This window comes from Thyridium curvatum (assembly GCF_004353045.1).
Source record: "Thyridium curvatum strain D216 chromosome Unknown NODE_27_length_422201_cov_78.887067, whole genome shotgun sequence".
NCBI classification, from domain to species: Eukaryota; Fungi; Ascomycota; class Sordariomycetes; order Thyridiales; family Thyridiaceae; genus Thyridium; species Thyridium curvatum.
In genome coordinates, this window is record NW_022156782.1 from 210,908 (window position 1) to 228,108 (window position 17,201).

The 17,201-nt window shown below is 55.8% G+C and overlaps 7 protein-coding genes across 7 annotated transcripts; 1 reads left to right on the forward strand and 6 right to left on the reverse strand.

Moving 5' to 3' along the window:
• Positions 1–1,609: 1,609 nt before the first annotated feature.
• E0L32_005286 (uncharacterized protein) lies at positions 1,610–3,862 on the forward strand (the record flags this gene model as incomplete). Its single annotated transcript, XM_031139790.1, has 4 exons — positions 1,610–2,513; positions 2,573–2,999; positions 3,063–3,348; positions 3,407–3,862. 4 exons carry the CDS (start codon positions 1,610–1,612, stop codon positions 3,860–3,862), a joined length of 2,073 nt encoding a protein of 690 aa, XP_030996305.1.
• A 331-nt stretch (positions 3,863–4,193) lies between these two features.
• E0L32_005287 (uncharacterized protein) lies at positions 4,194–5,222 on the reverse strand (the record flags this gene model as incomplete). The annotated part of the gene is made up of 1 exon (XM_031139793.1): positions 4,194–5,222. One exon carries the CDS (start codon positions 5,220–5,222, stop codon positions 4,194–4,196), a length of 1,029 nt encoding a protein of 342 aa, XP_030996306.1.
• Positions 5,223–6,041: 819 nt separating this feature from the next.
• Positions 6,042–6,809, reverse strand: E0L32_005288 (uncharacterized protein; the record flags this gene model as incomplete). The annotated part of the gene is made up of 1 exon (XM_031139794.1): positions 6,042–6,809. The coding sequence occupies one exon, from the start codon at positions 6,807–6,809 to the stop codon at positions 6,042–6,044; it is 768 nt and encodes a 255-aa protein (XP_030996307.1).
• A 386-nt stretch (positions 6,810–7,195) lies between these two features.
• Positions 7,196–8,846, reverse strand: E0L32_005289 (uncharacterized protein; the record flags this gene model as incomplete). Its single annotated transcript, XM_031139795.1, has 2 exons — positions 7,196–7,548; positions 7,649–8,846. 2 exons carry the CDS (start codon positions 8,844–8,846, stop codon positions 7,196–7,198), a joined length of 1,551 nt encoding a protein of 516 aa, XP_030996308.1.
• A 1,373-nt stretch (positions 8,847–10,219) lies between these two features.
• E0L32_005290 (uncharacterized protein) lies at positions 10,220–11,128 on the reverse strand (the record flags this gene model as incomplete). The annotated part of the gene is made up of 2 exons (XM_031139796.1): positions 10,220–10,700; positions 10,809–11,128. The coding sequence occupies 2 exons, from the start codon at positions 11,126–11,128 to the stop codon at positions 10,220–10,222; spliced, it is 801 nt and encodes a 266-aa protein (XP_030996309.1).
• A 2,074-nt stretch (positions 11,129–13,202) lies between these two features.
• On the reverse strand, positions 13,203–14,027 carry E0L32_005291 (uncharacterized protein; the record flags this gene model as incomplete). The annotated part of the gene is made up of 4 exons (XM_031139797.1): positions 13,203–13,540; positions 13,607–13,669; positions 13,724–13,786; positions 13,838–14,027. The coding sequence occupies 4 exons, from the start codon at positions 14,025–14,027 to the stop codon at positions 13,203–13,205; spliced, it is 654 nt and encodes a 217-aa protein (XP_030996310.1).
• Positions 14,028–15,923: 1,896 nt separating this feature from the next.
• E0L32_005292 (uncharacterized protein) lies at positions 15,924–16,993 on the reverse strand (the record flags this gene model as incomplete). Its single annotated transcript, XM_031139798.1, has 4 exons — positions 15,924–16,197; positions 16,270–16,553; positions 16,635–16,821; positions 16,917–16,993. 4 exons carry the CDS (start codon positions 16,991–16,993, stop codon positions 15,924–15,926), a joined length of 822 nt encoding a protein of 273 aa, XP_030996311.1.
• Between the last annotated feature and the right edge of the window lie 208 nt (positions 16,994–17,201).

Below are 17,201 nucleotides of genomic sequence, written 5' to 3' on the forward strand. Positions count from 1 at the left end.
TCGGCTTTGGCCAGAGCTAGACTGAGTCATCTCGGCGTCGAAGAGACAATGGCGGTCGGATTCAACCCAAGTGGAACCGGACTAGGATCACCCACCATACACAGTACAAGCGGCCTTGATGCCTGCAGGTATCACAGCCACCAAACCCAAAATACTACACGCCAATGACGAAAAGAGTCGCCGGGCGTAGAGGTGGGGTGGTGTCCCAGGGTGCATTGGCCCGTCTGACATAGATGCACACGCAAACAGATCCAGCACGAGGCATATTTAAGCGCTGAGAGGACTCAGCGTGAGCAGATTGAAGCGGAATGGGATTGAAACATCGGACCAACGTCCTAGCTACTCCGCCTCGGCTCGGAGCTGTGATCTCGACACCACGTACCACAATGTCAAAGCCGCACGCCACGGTGCCTTGACAGCCACTTCATGTTCTCTTTTCCGTCAGAGATGACCATTGCTGGGCCAAATTGCAACCGATTGATTGACTCCCACGCCCACCACCACCACCGACCAGACGGTTGGGAAGGAAACAGTACCTGTCACATTACCTTCGCTAGCTTGCATACGGTAGCTATGAGTCAATCACGAAACATTGAAACTAAGCAACTACTATGGTAGCCGACGTGGAGCTTCCCGCTATGCCCATCACTTAAAATACATGTTGAAACGGGACCTAGACCTGCTAGTGCGCGCCCTCCCGTTGAACCCATGTCTGGCGCCGGAGTTTCACACATCAGATGCTCCAGTTCAGATGAGCCTTGAAGGTGGTCCTCAAGAAACATCGTAGCTTTGGAGACGCGTGGGACCTGTCTAGCACACCATCTCGATATCATTGTTTACTGTGACACGTCTGACATACATGAAAGTGCCATTGTGACGGGCTGACTCGGGCTGAATAAACAAGATCAATAGGCAGGCAGCAATAGCCTTTTTTTTTCAACTTGTTCCTTTTGCGCCGCCAGGTGGTAGACTCACAGAACAGTACCATGAAGAAGGACTCGAGCCAGCGGAAAGGCTTAACGAAGGGAAATCCGGGCCTCATTGCAAACCTGGGCGGCCTCTATTAGCTCTCACTACGCAATGATACCATTCTCCCTACATCCGGCCAGAAGGCCGCTGGGGGCTTGATCCTTTCGGAATGCCATCTGGGACAGAGGGAACCGTTTACAACACTTAATTGACTGCCCTACGGGGCTGCAATGAACATCGCGTACACCTAAGTAATAGGCAGTGGGCGTCCGGTGCCTTGGCCCGGACTTGGCACAACGCTTATCTCCTGTCCGTCCTTTGCACGCGTGTCTACCGTAGAGGATTGGCGATCGAAAGCAGAAACCGGGATAGACTTGAGTATGCGTCACTGAATTCGCGTGTCTGCAAAGCCAGACTCTGTTATCATGCGGAGCTTATGCAGTATGACTCGATTATCATCTCGACGTACGGGGCTCGCCTGGCTACCAATCGCTGTAAGCAATTGTTAGTCCGGCCTTCTAGTCCGGCTAGTCCGAACCCCGCCATCAACAACACTGAAGTAAGTCGCAGAGTGAGAATATCAACTTCTGTCAACGCTCTCTCATTTCCCGCTCCACTCGAGACTGGCGGACTAGGCACAATGTCGGCTCCGAGTCGCCGGCGTAACGGCTCGCAAGCCTCTTGTGAGCCCTGCCGCAAGGGCAAGATCCGCTGCGATCACCAGAAGCCCATCTGTGGATCCTGTCGACGACGGCGGCTGGAATCACAATGCTGGTATCACCCTGCGCCATTGACGAAGCGGCGAGCGTCTCAGCAGTTGACTCCTACGAGCCCTCTGACACAACGAGCCGACGAATCGAGGGCCGTGCAAGACCCCGACGAACCCGTGGACTCCACTTTCCAGAGGCCAGCCGGACGTGAACCCTCTTTCAAGACATGGCCTTTCATGTCATCTTTCTCCACCGAAACTCCGCCGCTGCCAGTCCTTTATGAGATCTATGACGAGAGAACTCAGGCGGAGCAGCTAGCCCAGACGGAAGAGATTGTCACACAGCTCAAGGACCTTTCCGTAATCGAGAGGATCATCCATGAGTACTACTCGTTCGCCCAGGTCGCGCTGGTGCGAAAGCCGATCCTCATGAAGCTATTGGAGCTCCTTTGCAAGAGCCCTATAACAGCGCCCTTTGTGACTGGGCAAAGATCGTCGGAAGATCTCAGACGCCTGGCCCAGAATGTGTTGCGAACAACTGCATCGCCGGTCACTGTCGTAGAATCCTTGGACGTCGAGGGGTTTTGTTCTCTCTTCTGCGGAAAGAGCCTGAGGATCGAAGTCCTGGGATGTCTGTATGCCCTCGCAGCCCGGATCTCACTGTATCGGCTCAGTGAGGACCCGGACAGGACCGATGACTTCATCCGTCGCATGACAAGGTGCGCGCAGCTTAGCAACAGGTTGTTCAGAGAGGTCTCGTCGCAACCGAATGATGTCAGTATATGGATGGCACACGAAGTGATGGGACTGACAGACTTAATGGAAGGAGATGCTAGTGAGTCATTGTCCCCAAACTCATAGAGTGTTTTGGTATGGGCTGACTTTGAAAGCTAGGTCTGAGAGCTTGGAGACAGATTGGCGACATCGCCACCGATCTATACGCGTTTGGCTTGAACCGCGAGGCCAGCTACACGACCGACTCGGCACCTTTCTTCCTGAGAGAAACTCGCCGTGAGGTATTTGTTAGGATCTACCACATCGACAAGCTCTACGCCACCGTGTTCAACCGCCCGCCTCAGTTGTCTTCACGCTTCAAAGACTGCCGGGCGCCCTTCGACCTACCGGATGACGTCCTCTTCTCTTCAGATTATGCGGCCCTCATACGAGAACGAGATGAATTGACAGATGACGGATGGAACAAGGACCAAGGGTACAGGAACACTACATGGGCTCGAATGCGGTATATCATGGCCGACTTTATGGAGGAGACTTGTGAATGTCAATTCAGGACCATTCAACCAAGTGACCACCCCAAGCTAAGGTGAGACAATCCCGTGCACGACAACGTGATGCTGCTACAGAGTGACTAACGTGTCGGGAGCAGGGATATATCTCGTCGATGCCATGAGGCGTGGAATGCCTTGCCGTCACACTTGCGGTATACTCCGGATTGCTGGCACTCCAAGCTAGCCCGAAATGCCTGCCTGATCCTCGCAAAGGCCTATCTTCAGTTTCTTCACATCCAGTTTCAGCTATACCGCCTCATCGACGAGGGCAGCCCACCCTCGCCCGAGCTTCTGAGAACATCATCTGCGATGCTCAAAACCGTCGTACAAATTGAGAAGGTGTTGCCAAGGGCCTTCTCATCGCCTCGAGAATTGCCTGGCATGGTATGTGACTCTTCCCCCCTGGCCAAGGATTTCCGTTTGCTAACGTATGCGCTCAAAGATACTTTGCTACGGCATGCCAACAGCTGTCATTCTGGTGACGGCTCTCCAAGACGCCCTCCAGGACCCATCGAAGACCTTGCCTCCCGGGCTAAGCAAATCGAGCATCATACGCAATCTGTCTGTTCTGATCTGTCAGCTCGAGACTGCCACCCATCAGGAAGAAGCCAACCATACCGTATGCATCCAAGCTGCCAAGGCCCTTTCGAGGAAACTAGACCAAATATTGGACGAGTCCGCAGTTCCCGAGCCAGTAACACCGACAAGTGCTGATGCGTCCGCTGGTCATACTGTCCCTGCGCTATCAACTCCTGCGCATGCTGTACCGATTGGTATCGGGCAGGCGACAGACCTGGATGCCGTACTGCTCAACCCGACTTTCGACGACTTCGATCTTGAGAACTGGGCCGTTGACCTTGACCTGGGTGCCGCGAATAGCGGGTGGGAAATGTTTTAGGATACGGTTATTCCTACTTCCCACCCAGAAAGACATTGGCAACAGTGCTGGGAATGATCGACGTTAAGTGACCTTGCCGCTTTGCAGCTTGGTACTCTTGGTACTACGTCTTGTAGATCACTGTTGGAGCATATGCAACTGCACTGGCTAATTAGTTAATATCAGTAATAGAGAAGACTCCAAATTATACAATATAACTACAGCAGAGTCAACGGGCCGAGTCAGACCTCTATCAAGAAGCAGCTTGGAGATATGGATTTTGAAAGTCTTCAAGTAAACTGAAACCAAGTCTTATCCTATATAGCGTGTTTTCAAGAAACCGACCTGTTCTTCACAAGGTCACCACAAGCTTCGTAGCCGACAGCACCTTGGATTGGAACTGGTCCAAGCCACCCTGAATAGCTTCCAAACCCTTTCCGATAACCTGCGCCTTGGGCTCCGCTACAAACGACCCGTCAGCCAGGGCAGCCGGCAGGTACTCGCGGTAGATCTTGTACGCCAGCTCCGTGTCCGGCCTGAGGACGTCTACAAACTTGCCCTCGACGCCCTCCGGCAGCTCGTCCAGGTTCGGCCGCGCCATGGTGCACGCCAGGAACTTCTTGCCGGGCACGCTCGCCACCACGACCGCGCAGGCGTCGATGACGGCCGGGTAGACCGAGAAGTCGAGGCCGGCGTTGGGCACCGCGCCCGCCGTCCTCTTGCCCCGGAACGCCGCGACCAGGTCCTCCTTGACGGTGGGCGAGTTGTAGTCGAACACCGCGCTCGCGCCGAGCCTCTTGGCACGCGCAAAGTTGCCCGGCGAGGCCGTGGTGATGACCTCGTACCCGGCCGCGACGGCGAGCTGGATCGCGCTGCTGCCGACGCTCGTCGACGCGCCCCATATGAGCACCGTCTCGCCCGTCGGCTCGGCGCGCGGGCCCGCCGCCGCCGGCACCCGCATGCCGAGGTAGTCCGGGTGGAACAGGGCTTTCACGGCCGTCGACAGCGTCAGCGGCAGCACCGACGCCTGCTCGTAGGAGAGCGCGTCCGGGATGGGCGTGAGCATGTGGTCCGGCAGCAGGACGTGGTGCTGGAACGCGGCCGTCGAGAGGCCCGCGACGCGGTCGCCGGGCCGGATGCCCTCGACCTTGGCGCCGACCTGCTCGACGTCGCCGGCCACGTCGCCGCCTACGACGCAGGGCAGGGTCATGCCCAGGAAGAAGGCCGGGCCGAAGGCCTGCTGGGCCCAGTCGGCCGGGTTGAGGGCCAGGGCGCGGGCGCGGACGACGACCTCGTGGTCTTTGGGCTCCGGGTAGGGGTGCTCCTTGATCTCGAAGGGGGTCTTGACGGCCGTCAGCACGGCGGCGGTGTTGGAGGGCATGGTGGTGTTTGTGAATGGGGCCAATGTGAGTGAGGGTGGAAAATGGGTTTAATGTATTCTCAGAGGTGATCCTATTATGGAGACAGTAAAAAGTATATGTATGTCTGCTATTCCCGGAGTTAAGAGCGTGAAGTCGTTTGTGGATCGAGATGTGTGACGGTAGACGGGATGTGAAGCACACCGACGAACTGCAGATCTTCCAGTAAGGGCTTGAGGATTGTTGGAGTCTATAAGGAAAGATGGACGACGTGGTACTGATCATTAAAATATGGCAATGGGCAACGTGAGAAATTAGTTCGAAAGACGGGATCAGCAAGTAAGCAAAGAAAAGCACCTCTCATTGCAAGTTTGTTCATGTCTGAAGAGATGTGCGGGGATTGGTGTAGTCATACAGCGCCAAGGTTGTGATCAGCCGGGATGTCGGGCACCGCACATTGTATCGACAGTGCTAAAAAGAGACAGATTAAAAGCTTCAAGCAATAAGCCTGATGGACACTGGGAGAGTATGGGAATCTCATCCTTGAAGGAGTACACAAACGGGAAACGGCGTCTGTGAGCACCGACATCAATGATGTTAAGGCGGTTGTAAAAGCGTAAATCCGTCAAACTCCGTTAACATTCATCCCAGGAGGATAGCTTCGTAGAAAACAGCTTCATAGGAGACCTAGGCTAGGACCGAATAGAAATGGAATGTTCAGAAGCTAAATCAGGGTTTAACCATCGCGGCAAAAATCATGATGCGAAGTTCCAGCGATGCTCTGTCTTTCCGTTGACAACCCCCTCAGGGCGCACACCTTCCACCCATCCATCCACCTGCACTTACACAGCATCCTCCTCCAACGACAGCCCAACAATACTGAACTGGACATCCTCCCCCTCCGCCCTCAGAAACCTCCTGATACCCCTATCCAGCACCCCTTCGCTCAGCATATCCTCCCCTTCGGCCATCACCCCGCGGTCAATGGGCCCATCCGATCCTCCCTCAAGCTCCCAGAGGTGCCCGTCGTCGCCCTGCACAAAGGCGATAAAGTGCAGCGGCGCGTGCACCTCGGACGGCGGCACCGCCGAGTCCCCGCCCCGCGCGGCCCGCATGTGCGCCGCCTCGATCTCCTCGTCGTCGTTGAGGAGCCGTGCCCTGTCCAGCGGGCCTAGCGGCGCGGCGCGCTCGATGAAGCGGCCCACGGCGGACCCGGGGATGACGTGCCGCCGCGGCGCGCCGTTGGACAGGCAGTGCAGCAGGGCCATGAGGCCGCACGCGTTGTCGATGGTCTGCAGGTACCACGTCACGGGCTCGCCGGCGCCGGGGTCGTACGTCAGCCCCTCGCCGCCGTCGCCCACGACGCGGGTGCCGTCGGCGGCGCGGACGGCGTCGTAGGGCCCCGCGGGCGTGATGAAGATGAGGGCCGGGACGGGGCGGGGCACGAGCGCCAGCAGGTCCGCGTCATCGAGGCTGTAGATGTCGTGGAAGGAGAGGGCCTTCGAGGCGCCGAGGTCGTGGATGAGCGAGGTGAACACGGCCGGGTTGTTCTCGAGCGGGATGAAGGACTTGCGGCCCGAGGGGAGGATGTGGACGCCTGGCGCGGGCATTGCTTCGGATGTTTCTAGGTAAGGGATTGATTGGGGGTTTTCTTTTATCAAGTCTATGAGGGAGTCTCGTAGTGCAGTGACTGTCGTGCTCTGATACTTGATAGAATGGAATTTGATGAGATGTGAAATGGCTTTGTACCCCGCGATTACACAGGCAGCGACGCCATAACGCGTCCCTGGGATGCACCTGCCATGAGATTCAATTACTCTGCGACTGGTCACTGCCTTCCTTACTGAACAAGGAAACAGCAAAAAGGCTGACGAAAGCAAAAAGTCTTTATTGCACTCAATTTTGATGTCATTTTGAACATGGACCGCTGTCAGACCGGGGCCAACCGTCCACTCGCTATTTTACAATATTCGTGAGATTACTTCTCATCCAACCCTCAACCGGCAAACGGCTTTGAACCCTCCGGCAGGGTGACCCGGAACATGAGGAGCTGGTTGTCCACATTGTACCCGGAGCTGTCCTTGTACGGCAGCAGGCCGCCGCCCATGACGCCGTCCTGCGTGATGAAGTCGTTGTCCGACACGGCGAGCAGGTAGTACTCGTTGGCCGCGCCGAGCGTGTTGTTGCCCTGCACCGGCAGCAGCGCGAGGCCCTCCCACTTCTCGTTGAGCAGGTTGGCGTCCTGCGCGCCGCCGTTGTGCAGGCCAAACTTGGCGAGCTGCGCGTTGTCGTTGAAGTCGAGGAAGGGGCAGTAAGTGACGGGCGTGATGCCGCTCTTGAGCTCGCCCTCTGCAATTTGCACACAAGACGTCAGTTACTCCAACAAGTCTCGAAAGGGAGGAACCGGATTAGGAAAAAAAAAAAAAAAAAAAAAAAAAAAGGAACTTACTGCTGCTCGCAATGGAAGCGTTGAACGAATCGTACGTCGGCCCCGCGACGTTGGTCGCGCCGGCAATGTCAAAGACGTCGACGTGGCGGTACTTGGACTCGGTCGAGTCCATGGCCCGGCCGGCGCCCGAGTCCCGCGCGAGCACGAGGAACTGCGACCCGCCCGCGTAGTGGATCTCGGACTGCGCCGCCACGCGCGTGTTGCCCTGGCCGTCGAGGTACAGCGGCAGGGGCACGACGTACTCGGCCTTGTACACGGGCGCCTGGCCCTGGTCGAGCGCGTAGGCCAGGAACCGTGCGTGCCGGCGGTTGGGCTTCTTGAGGCCGCCCTCCTGCATGGCGGCGGACTGCAGGAGCACGTAGAGCGTCTTGCCGTCGTCGCTGATGGTGAGGCCCTCGAACCCCTGGTTGTTGTGCCGGCCCTGCGTCGGGTCGCTCGGGATCGGGTGGTTGTTCGGCTCGTAGCGGGCCGGGTTGTCCGAGGGGAAGCTGACGGTGCCGTTGCGCAGGGGCAGGATCGCGTTGGGCGGCGCGACGGCCATGGTCATGAGGCCCGTGCTGTCGAACTTGTAGAGGTACGGCCCGTACTCGTCGCTGATCCAGAAGCCACCGTCCGGCTTGGACAGGACGAGGCCCTCGGTGTCGAGGGAGACACGCCGGCCGCCGGCACCCGGGCCGCCGAAGCCGTCACCGGTATACGTGGCGGCGGGGAGGACGGGAAAGCCCGGGTACGTGGCGCCGCCGGTGAAGTCCGGGTCCAGGCCGGTGGTGGGCTGGCCGTCGGGGCCCTTGAGCAGGATGCTGTCGAGGTAGTCGAGCTCGATGTTGGGCTTGCCCGGGTTCGCGGCGCTGGCCTTGACGGGCGTGAACTTGAGGTGGAACTTGTGGATGCGGGCCTGGTAGTTGATGGTGCCCTCGGTGTTCCACCCGCGGTCGGGCAGGCCGTAGAGCGTGGCCTCGTACGAGGCGCCCTTGCGCTGCCACCCGTCGACGGCGAGCGACGAGCCGATGCTGATGGTGTCGCCCTGCTTGTCCTTGAAGGTGGAGGGCACGAAGCCGAAGCCCGAGAGGCCGTTGTAGGTGTAGGTCTTGCCGCTGCAGGTCGCGTTGCTGGCGGAAGGGCGGGGCACGCAGGTGCCGGCTGCGGCGGCGGCCGAGGCAGCACCTATGGCGGCGACATATGTCTTGAGGAGGACCATCTTGAGCAACCCGATGTATGGAAAGCCGCGGAGGGACTGCGATCAAGCTCAACTGGGCACGGTGAGCTACCTCGGGGTCCGAGGAGCTGGGGCGGGGGGTGTCATCTCATCTTATAAGCTGCAGGAACCCCCCCGCGGATCGCCCACCCATGCATCAACGGAGCGGCGGGAATAGGATTCGAGAAGAAAACAGCAAAGGCTCTCCAGGCCCATCGCCCTGGATCCCGCGCCATGTCCAAATGAAGCTGTGTTCTTGCTGAAGGAGAAGGAAGCTGTCGGGCTTGGCATTGTGGTTTTCAGTAATAGTTGGTGATAGCGTGTGGGGCGAGCTGAGCTGGGAGGGCTGACAGGGCGCCGCACGTGGGCTGTCTCACTGGCCCTCAGCGTGTCGGCCCGCTGTGAGCGCCCGTGGATGGCTGCGATGGCTTCAAACCCCCTGTTCTGCTCAACACCAAGCTCGCCGGGTGCTCTTCGTCCCTGCTGGTGGTTCCTTTGGTTCCATTGACTCCGGGGCTATCTGATAAAGCCTTCGCGTTGTGGCGTCAATGGATCGTGTAGCACGTGCTCACCTTCTCTCATCTCCAGAGTCTGGTGGATGACGGTGGCTTTGCTCACTGACCATTCCCAGTAGTCACATGCCTTGGGAGGGCTTTGGGGCACTCCAGGGCTGTTAGCCAGCTACTGCACGATCCTGCGAAGGGGTACGTTTTTCTTCACTCGCGTGAACCAGGGGCGGAGCGAGATCGACCGATTCTTTGTCAGAAGCTTATTCTGACCTGTGAAATTGGCTCAACCTGCACGTCAGTGAGATCGGGAGATCGGTGGCCGGAGGATTGACAGGCACCAAACCAATGAACGAAGCTCGGACTTTGTTACTCGGATCAGAGGCTCAGATCAGTGTCTGGGAAGATGCATTTGGCTCCCACAAGACTCTTTCGTCGGGATACAATGCCGGGCGCTCGCTTCATAAAACCCACTATCGACTGCCCGTACAGGGCAATTAATCGAACTCTGAAATCTTACGGACTGCAACCATCAACAACACAAAATCGCGATTAGAAGCCGCAAGACTACTTTGGATCATCTGGGCTGGTCATCGATAAATTTTTTCATGATTTCTCCCTGCTTTTATGGAAGTCTATCGTCTATGAAATGCAAGGTGCTCGGAACTCCTCGGCCGCCATTGTATGTTGCCCGGATTCCACCATCACCACCGCCTTTCATTCCGCCCTGTTCTCACGCCGCCATTTTGTTTCATCGTATCCAAATTGACGAGAGCTTTCCAGAAGCAATCCAAGCTCGTCACGACTTAAGCTGTGGCGGGCGCCAGCTACCCTGTCTTCTTTCAGGGCAGATGGGAAAGATTTCAACATTTACCGGCAGGTGTAGCCACCGTCGATGATGAGGTCAGCACCGGTGGTGTAGGTGCTCGCATCGGAGACCAGGTAGACGTACGCGCCCTTGAGCTCCTTGGCGTCGCCGTTACGGCCCATGGGGATCATGCTGCGCCACAGCTCCTGGGTCTTGGGGTCGATGAAGTCGGACAGGCCCGTGTCGATGTACCCGGGGCTGATGGAGTTGACGCGGGCAAAGTCGCGCCACTCGTTGGCCAGCGACTTGGCCATGTGGATGCAGCCGGCCTTGGCCACGTTGTACGAGGTCTGCTCCTGCGGGTAGTTGGCGATGTGGCCCGACATGGACGACGTGATGACGAAGGAGCCCTTGCCGCGCTGCTTGAAGTGCGCGCCGACGGCCTTGGCGCAGTAGGCCGTGCCGTTGAGGTCGATGTTGATGACGTGGTCCCAGTCCTCCTTGGAGCCGTCGATGACGCCGGCGTTGGCGGTGGCACCGGCGCTGTTGGAGTTGGGGGAAACAAAGTCAGCAATGGTTCGTCTTTCTCACGATACCACAAACCGTGCGTTGTGCACGCGACTCATTCAAGGGAAGGGCGAGAGCACTCACTTGGCGATGAAGGCGTCGATCTGGCCAAAGTCGGCAATGATGTCCTTGACGAGCTTCTCGACGTCGTCGTAGTCGGCGACGTTGCACTTGTAGGCCTTGGCCTTGACGCCGTACTCCTTGGTCAGCTCCTCGACGTTCTTGTCGGCGCCCTCCTTGCGGGACGAGTAGGTGATGGCGACCGAGGCGCCCATCTCGGCGCAGCCGCGGGCGGCCTCGATGCCCATGCCGCGCGGGCCGGAGGCGCCGGTGACGACGACGACCTTGCCCTTGAGGCTGAAGAGGTCGAGGAGGTGGTTGGCCTTGGGGATCTGCTGAACCATCTTGACGGCGGTAGGGTTGTTTGGGGAAATGTGTGTAAGTGTCTGGAGGGAAGTACGGAGCAAGGTCAAGAAAGCAGCTTTTTGGGGGGTATCTCGGAATGTGAATGGGAAAAAAAAAAGAATAAAGCAGGAGAGGGAAGAAAGAGAAGAAGGACCGAGAAGAGAGATAATGATGCGTATATGAAGGGGCTTCAAGGGGCAAAGCTACAAGTACAAAGCTACCTCGAGCTTGCTCCCGAAGACTTGAGGATACACGCGGAGCGGCATGACGGTGGTGGGGGTGTAACTGGAGACGCCAGCGCGCTCCCACCAGAGTCACCACCCACTCTGCCCACTCGCTTCCCCTCCTCTCCCCCTCCATGGATATGGGAAATGCCCCAGTCCTCGCCCTCACTCTCGCCGGCTTCACCGTCCAAAACAGAGTTTCGTCGGCGCCGACTCGCAACAGCCGCTAAACATCCCACTTCCCCCTCCAGTGGCCTCCACCATCCGTGCAAGTCTCGCAGGCCTAATGCCTCATCAGGGTCCTCTTTTAAATGGGCTGATGATGTCACTAGCCTCTCCGGCCCTGACTAAAACAGCCGACCAAGTGGATCTGTGGTGGCTCCCCGTATCTCTTCCCACTGAAATGATAGGCAGCCAAGTCTCGTCCTCAGGTCGTTTCAATGGGCACCTGCAGGAGAGATACCACAAAACGAGGCGATTGTTGATCAGTGATCAGGAATATCTGGCACGTACCTCAACTTGCCTGTTTGCCTGGAAAGGTGCGATCCGAATGGAACCTTCCAGAGGGGTCAGATAGGCTATCTGCTTCCACGGTCCGTCTTGGAGGACCCGAGCCAACCGCAAATTCCGGCTCCCCTCTCTGCCGCGGGAGCTGCAGCAGAACTTGGGGAAGCGACGGAATCCCCCCAGCAAGCCGCTGCCGGGCACCCGAGTTCTGACCGCCCGGATGGCGGGCCAACAGGGTGGATCTGCCTAGGCATGCGGGACGCGCGCGCCTTACAAGCAAGTACAACTGGCATCTCCAGACCGACTTCTGCAATGCGGGTTTTGGCAAAATATGGAAGTTGATACGACATGCCTGCAGCAGAGCGCTCCACTGGACGGCTGGAGCGGGTTGTGCTGGGCGTGGAATGAGAGGTTTCAGACTTGGCCTGGTAGGCACCTGGGACCGAAATCCATGAGAACTAACTAGAGCAGCTGGACCTTTTGAATGCCATCACTAAATGAAGAAGAAACGCACGTGTGACGGCTCGTCCGGTTCGATCTCTTTGTCAAAGATGGTGAGCGGTAGTAGGTATGAACAGCTCGTACTACATGCATCTTGATACGAGTGGGATGAACTCTCAATTCGTGCGTAGGTGTCATCAAGTGTCACCAAATCATAAACAATCTCTTTTGTGTTTCTTCCAAGATCAACGAAACCAGCGTTCCCATCATCAGTCTCGAAGCCACCTTCATCGACTACACGCGCCGATGAGACTCTTTGTGCCATTCTCGCCAAGTCTGAACCACGACGAGCGGCTGTGCAGTCACAGCTAGTCGCGTGTTCTCTAACAATATGTCCAGGGCCTCTAGAGAATTGGCCTGATAGGGATCGTGCCAAATATATTGGAAGTGATCTCTCCCAGTTGAAGATGACCTTTCAGATCAAAGGCCGTGCGAGTTACTAGTTTTAATATACTCTAGACAAGGTAACTAGGCTTACTGACAGACTTATGCAACCGGGTGTCAATCTTCAAAGCGTATGCACACTCTGCATCAAGAGGCATGGCATATCCTCAGTAATTCAAGGAAAGAAATAAAATAAACAAGCTCAAGGTCGCTTCCACTGCTTAATACTGCCTCCATATTAGGAATGAAAGTACAAGACTACACAACGTGAGAATCATGAATTGCAAGTTGAAAATATTCACACGTTGCGCTAGATCTCCCTCTGGCCCCCCTCCCACCACATCACCGACCAAAATAAAGAATGAAAAACAAGAAGGAAATAAAAGGAAAGGAAGGAAGGAAATAGAAGAAGGAGAGGAAGTTTCTCTACTCAAACAGGCTGATAAACTCCACTATCTCACTTGCGAGAACGCTTGTCATAAGAACTCTTGTGCTTGTTGCTAGATGTCGACTTTGACGTGTCCCTCGAATTGGTGGCAGCCCTAGGCGTATTAGGGTCAACATACTGCGAGCTTGCTTGGTCTGTTGCCGGGCTTGTAGGCAGTGTGATGGTCTCCCAAGGGTTGGCCGGGATTTCTGTCGTGGACGCATTGCCAGCCTGTGGCTGCATATCGTCATTCGGAGCCGAATATTCCGTCGGGTAATATGCCGATGGTCCTGGGTAGTAGTCAGAGGAGTATTGCACATCCGCAGCCTCTGGAGCTTGTGAACCCTGGGATAAAGTGATCTCGGGCTCTGCTTTCGTATTATCTGTCTCTTCTCAGCATCCCTCGCATTTTCAGTAGCGTATACTCAACTCACGCCGACCACAATCCAGACCGTCATTGAGCTTCTGGAAGGGACAGTATGCGTTTTGACACTTGTCTTTTAAAGGTATCAGCTTTGATGCATGCTGGGTCCAGCAGTGTGATTACAAACCGGCATTGCATAGACTGAAGGACGGGGCTGCCTCGTTCCGACATCCAGCCGCGAGACAGCCATCTGTTACACTTAGTATAAGACGTCATGTGATGAATAAGAGGAGCAACATACGGTGCAGACAGTGAATATCAGATTCCTGTCGTCTTTCTGTGCACTTCTTGGTGACGCATTTATCTATTGTCCGGTGAGCTGACATTCCCGATGGGTCAACTGGAGCTTCCTTACGCTCGTAGCAGTACCGATGAGACCCATAGCGCAGCTCTTCACAGCTGATAACGACACATTTGTCTAATGATGGCATTGAGTCAAATCTCACACGTAATTAGTCTCGAGGCAGTGATCACTCACGCTTCTGCTCACAGTACCTGGAAGGCAGCTTAGCCTCGCTTTTGCAGTCTCTGGCGCATTTATCTGTCCGCGAGTGAGTGGGGATTTATCAAGTAATGAGCCGGCAACTGACGAGTCTCGCAGAAGCGCGATGCGGCGGTCCTCGATGCGACACAGCGGTAGCACTTGTCTGAGACATGTTAGTCGAGTGGTGCGCAACCTCAGCCGCATGCCTTACGGTTCTTGCACACTGTTGACTGCGGTGCCCGCACTTCATCGCAACTAGCAAAGGTAAACGTGCACATGTCTAGCGGTTTCTGTGAGTCAGCATGACGGGCTGATTAGTGAACAGACCGAGGCCACGTACGGGAGCCACAGTGACTGAAGTTGCCGACTTTTGGCTCTAGGCACTCTCGGACTTTGCATTTGTCTGTTTCCATCAGTCGACTGCTCTATAGACGGTTTATAGACCGGCTCAACATTGGAAATTGGCTTACGGCTTATGCAGACCACTGAGTCTCTCTGTCTCTCATATTGGCAGCCATTGATGCCGCATTTGTCTACCCAGGAGTTAGTGACCGCAAGACTTGGCTCCAACAAAACAAGAACGTACGCCGGTGACAGAAACAAGAGCCATCTACGGCCCGATCGGAGCAATACGAACAAGCCATGTCGTGTACGGCAACCCGTTAGGTGCTCCTGCCCGAACTTGGAGAAATGAGAACAAGCAAATTTCTTCTCAGGCAAGGCTGGGCTGAACATCGTTATTATATAGCCCATCGACGGGATTCCAAGAGCCTCTCAAGCCGAACAAGGAATGACGTGGTCAGGCTTCGGCGCTATATTTTTTTGTGCAGTTTTGGGTACCCAGCCTGGTCATCCTCAGTGAGTGGTCTAACCAGCTTCGTGCATGCGCCATTTTGTGCTCCGGTTCTGTCGGTTAAACAGCCAGATTTTGTAGGCATCTTTGCATTATCAGATAGGCATCATGTCGTACCCAGCTGATTCATATACTGAAATCATCTAATGAACGTGAGTTTACGCCCTGAATACATGAGATCCTCCATGTACATCGGATCGATAGAAGGAAGGGCCAAGATCCTTCAATAGGCTCCAGGGTCGGGAGCTGCATTCCTTGAGAGGCCAATCAATTTGGGTGCTGAAATCACCCTGTTGTTCAGATCACAGCTCGAGAGACACCAGGATGCAGGTCTTGTTTGACCCGCAGGACTAACACCAAATCTGATGGGAAGCAAGATACACCCTATCACATATCACAATACTACAGCCCAGCAGCAGGCAACCATGAGCAGATGACAATATTGACCATTCCGTAGAATCCATCCACCCTTGATGCAAGATAGCTCACCTGACATTAGGCGTCAACATGTCTCGCTCGTCGGGTTTCAAGGACTGCATCAAACCTTGCAATTAGCCAGGAGATGATTACCCCGCAGCTACGCTCGCTTCTACGAGGCTTATTATCCTTCTCTGTATTGCATTATCAGCCCGAGAGATAATCCGCACTTGTCCCGCATGATCTGTCGAGATCCATGGTGGCAGATGTCAACTGGCTGGCCCTTACTACCCACCAAGTACGTGATAAGCCTCGAAGATATTGTAGCATCGGAGTGATAACACGTCTTGAAGCGCCACAGCAGTTCATGAGCTAGATCGCCATTGGTTTCGGGGCTCTGAGCCAAAAGCATAAAGGCCGTAAACATTGCAGGCCATCCTGGGTTTAGTCTCCTCTTGGCTAGAATGATATTGGCAACTTGAACATTTCCAGCTACGATTCTTAGTATTGAGCCTCGACAAGATATTCCAATTACTGCATTACCATATCAGAGAGACAATGCGCTATGCTGATTCAATTCTTTACGTAGCGCATGTAATACCAAGCTCCTGCAGCAGCCAAAGGCACAATGATCGTCGTCACCAACTTTGCCATAGCCGCTTGCATATGAGGCTTGATGACACCGGCGTGGAGCTCCTTGAACTCGTCACGGCTGTTGGTGCGCGGGTAAGGTTCGTTCGGGATCTCCTTTCCCAGGAAGGGGCAGATCTGCTCCCAGCCAAGACCGTCCTCCAGCTTGACCTCGAGCAGCTGGTCTTTTGGTACAATGGAGCGGGCCTTCTCGTTGCTGCAGTTACGAGGGGTTTTTGGTCAACACACGTAGATCTTGGACGGCCTGGCGGTGCTTGCGAAGACTCACTGGGCGATGTATGCGCGTATCGCATCGTCCTTGTTCATGAACTCGCCTCCGCCAAAGAGGATAATCCGAGCAGATTCTTTCACTCCAGACATCTCCCAGAAAAGAGGACTGAACCACCGCAGAATGCCCATCATGACAAGCTGGACGATGCCGGGCTTCCTCAAGATGGTACTCTCCGCAGAGGCATACCAGGCCGCAGGCTCTCGAGTGGTGAGGATGAACTTGGCGTCCGGCCACGCAGCTACGGCCTCTTCCATGAAGAACGGCGTGATGTCGGTGAGAGCCTAGCGGGAAGACACGCGTTGCGCGCAGTCATCAGCCCAAGCTCTCCGGGTCCAGCAAGGGGCGAGGATTGCCAAACTCACATCGTACTGCCCAAGCCACTTGTCCAAGTCGTCTTTGTTGTACCGCTTGCCGTTGGGCGAGTGTCGCTCCATGACGACCTCTTTCATCATCCTAACCTCAGGCGCGCCGCCCATGAGGACGGTCTTCATGTGGCAAGGGTTGTAACCGAGCTTGCCCAGCGCAGTATACAGACCCAGCGTGCCATTGCTGTCATCATCCATCATCCAACGTCAATCTTGTATCCAAGAGCTGTCGGCATAGGGCCCCGACTCCTAGAGTCTTGTTACACGATGGGTACGTACCGCCCGAAACTAAGCACAATAACCTGCTTCTCCTTGGGATTCACTGCCGGCGGCAGTGTGTCGACATACCGGGGCATGATGGCGAAATTCTGCGGGTGGGTTTCAATTAATTGGGAGGCAAGCCACACAAGAATGTCAAACAGGCGCCATCAGCACCCCCTCCAGCCTATATAAACTTGTCCACTGAAGGACCAGCTGGGCTTTGTCAGACTGCTACGCTGGAGCCCCTAAATGACAAGGGGCCAACGCGACACGCGCGTTCCTTCCACACCGTCAGCACTTGTC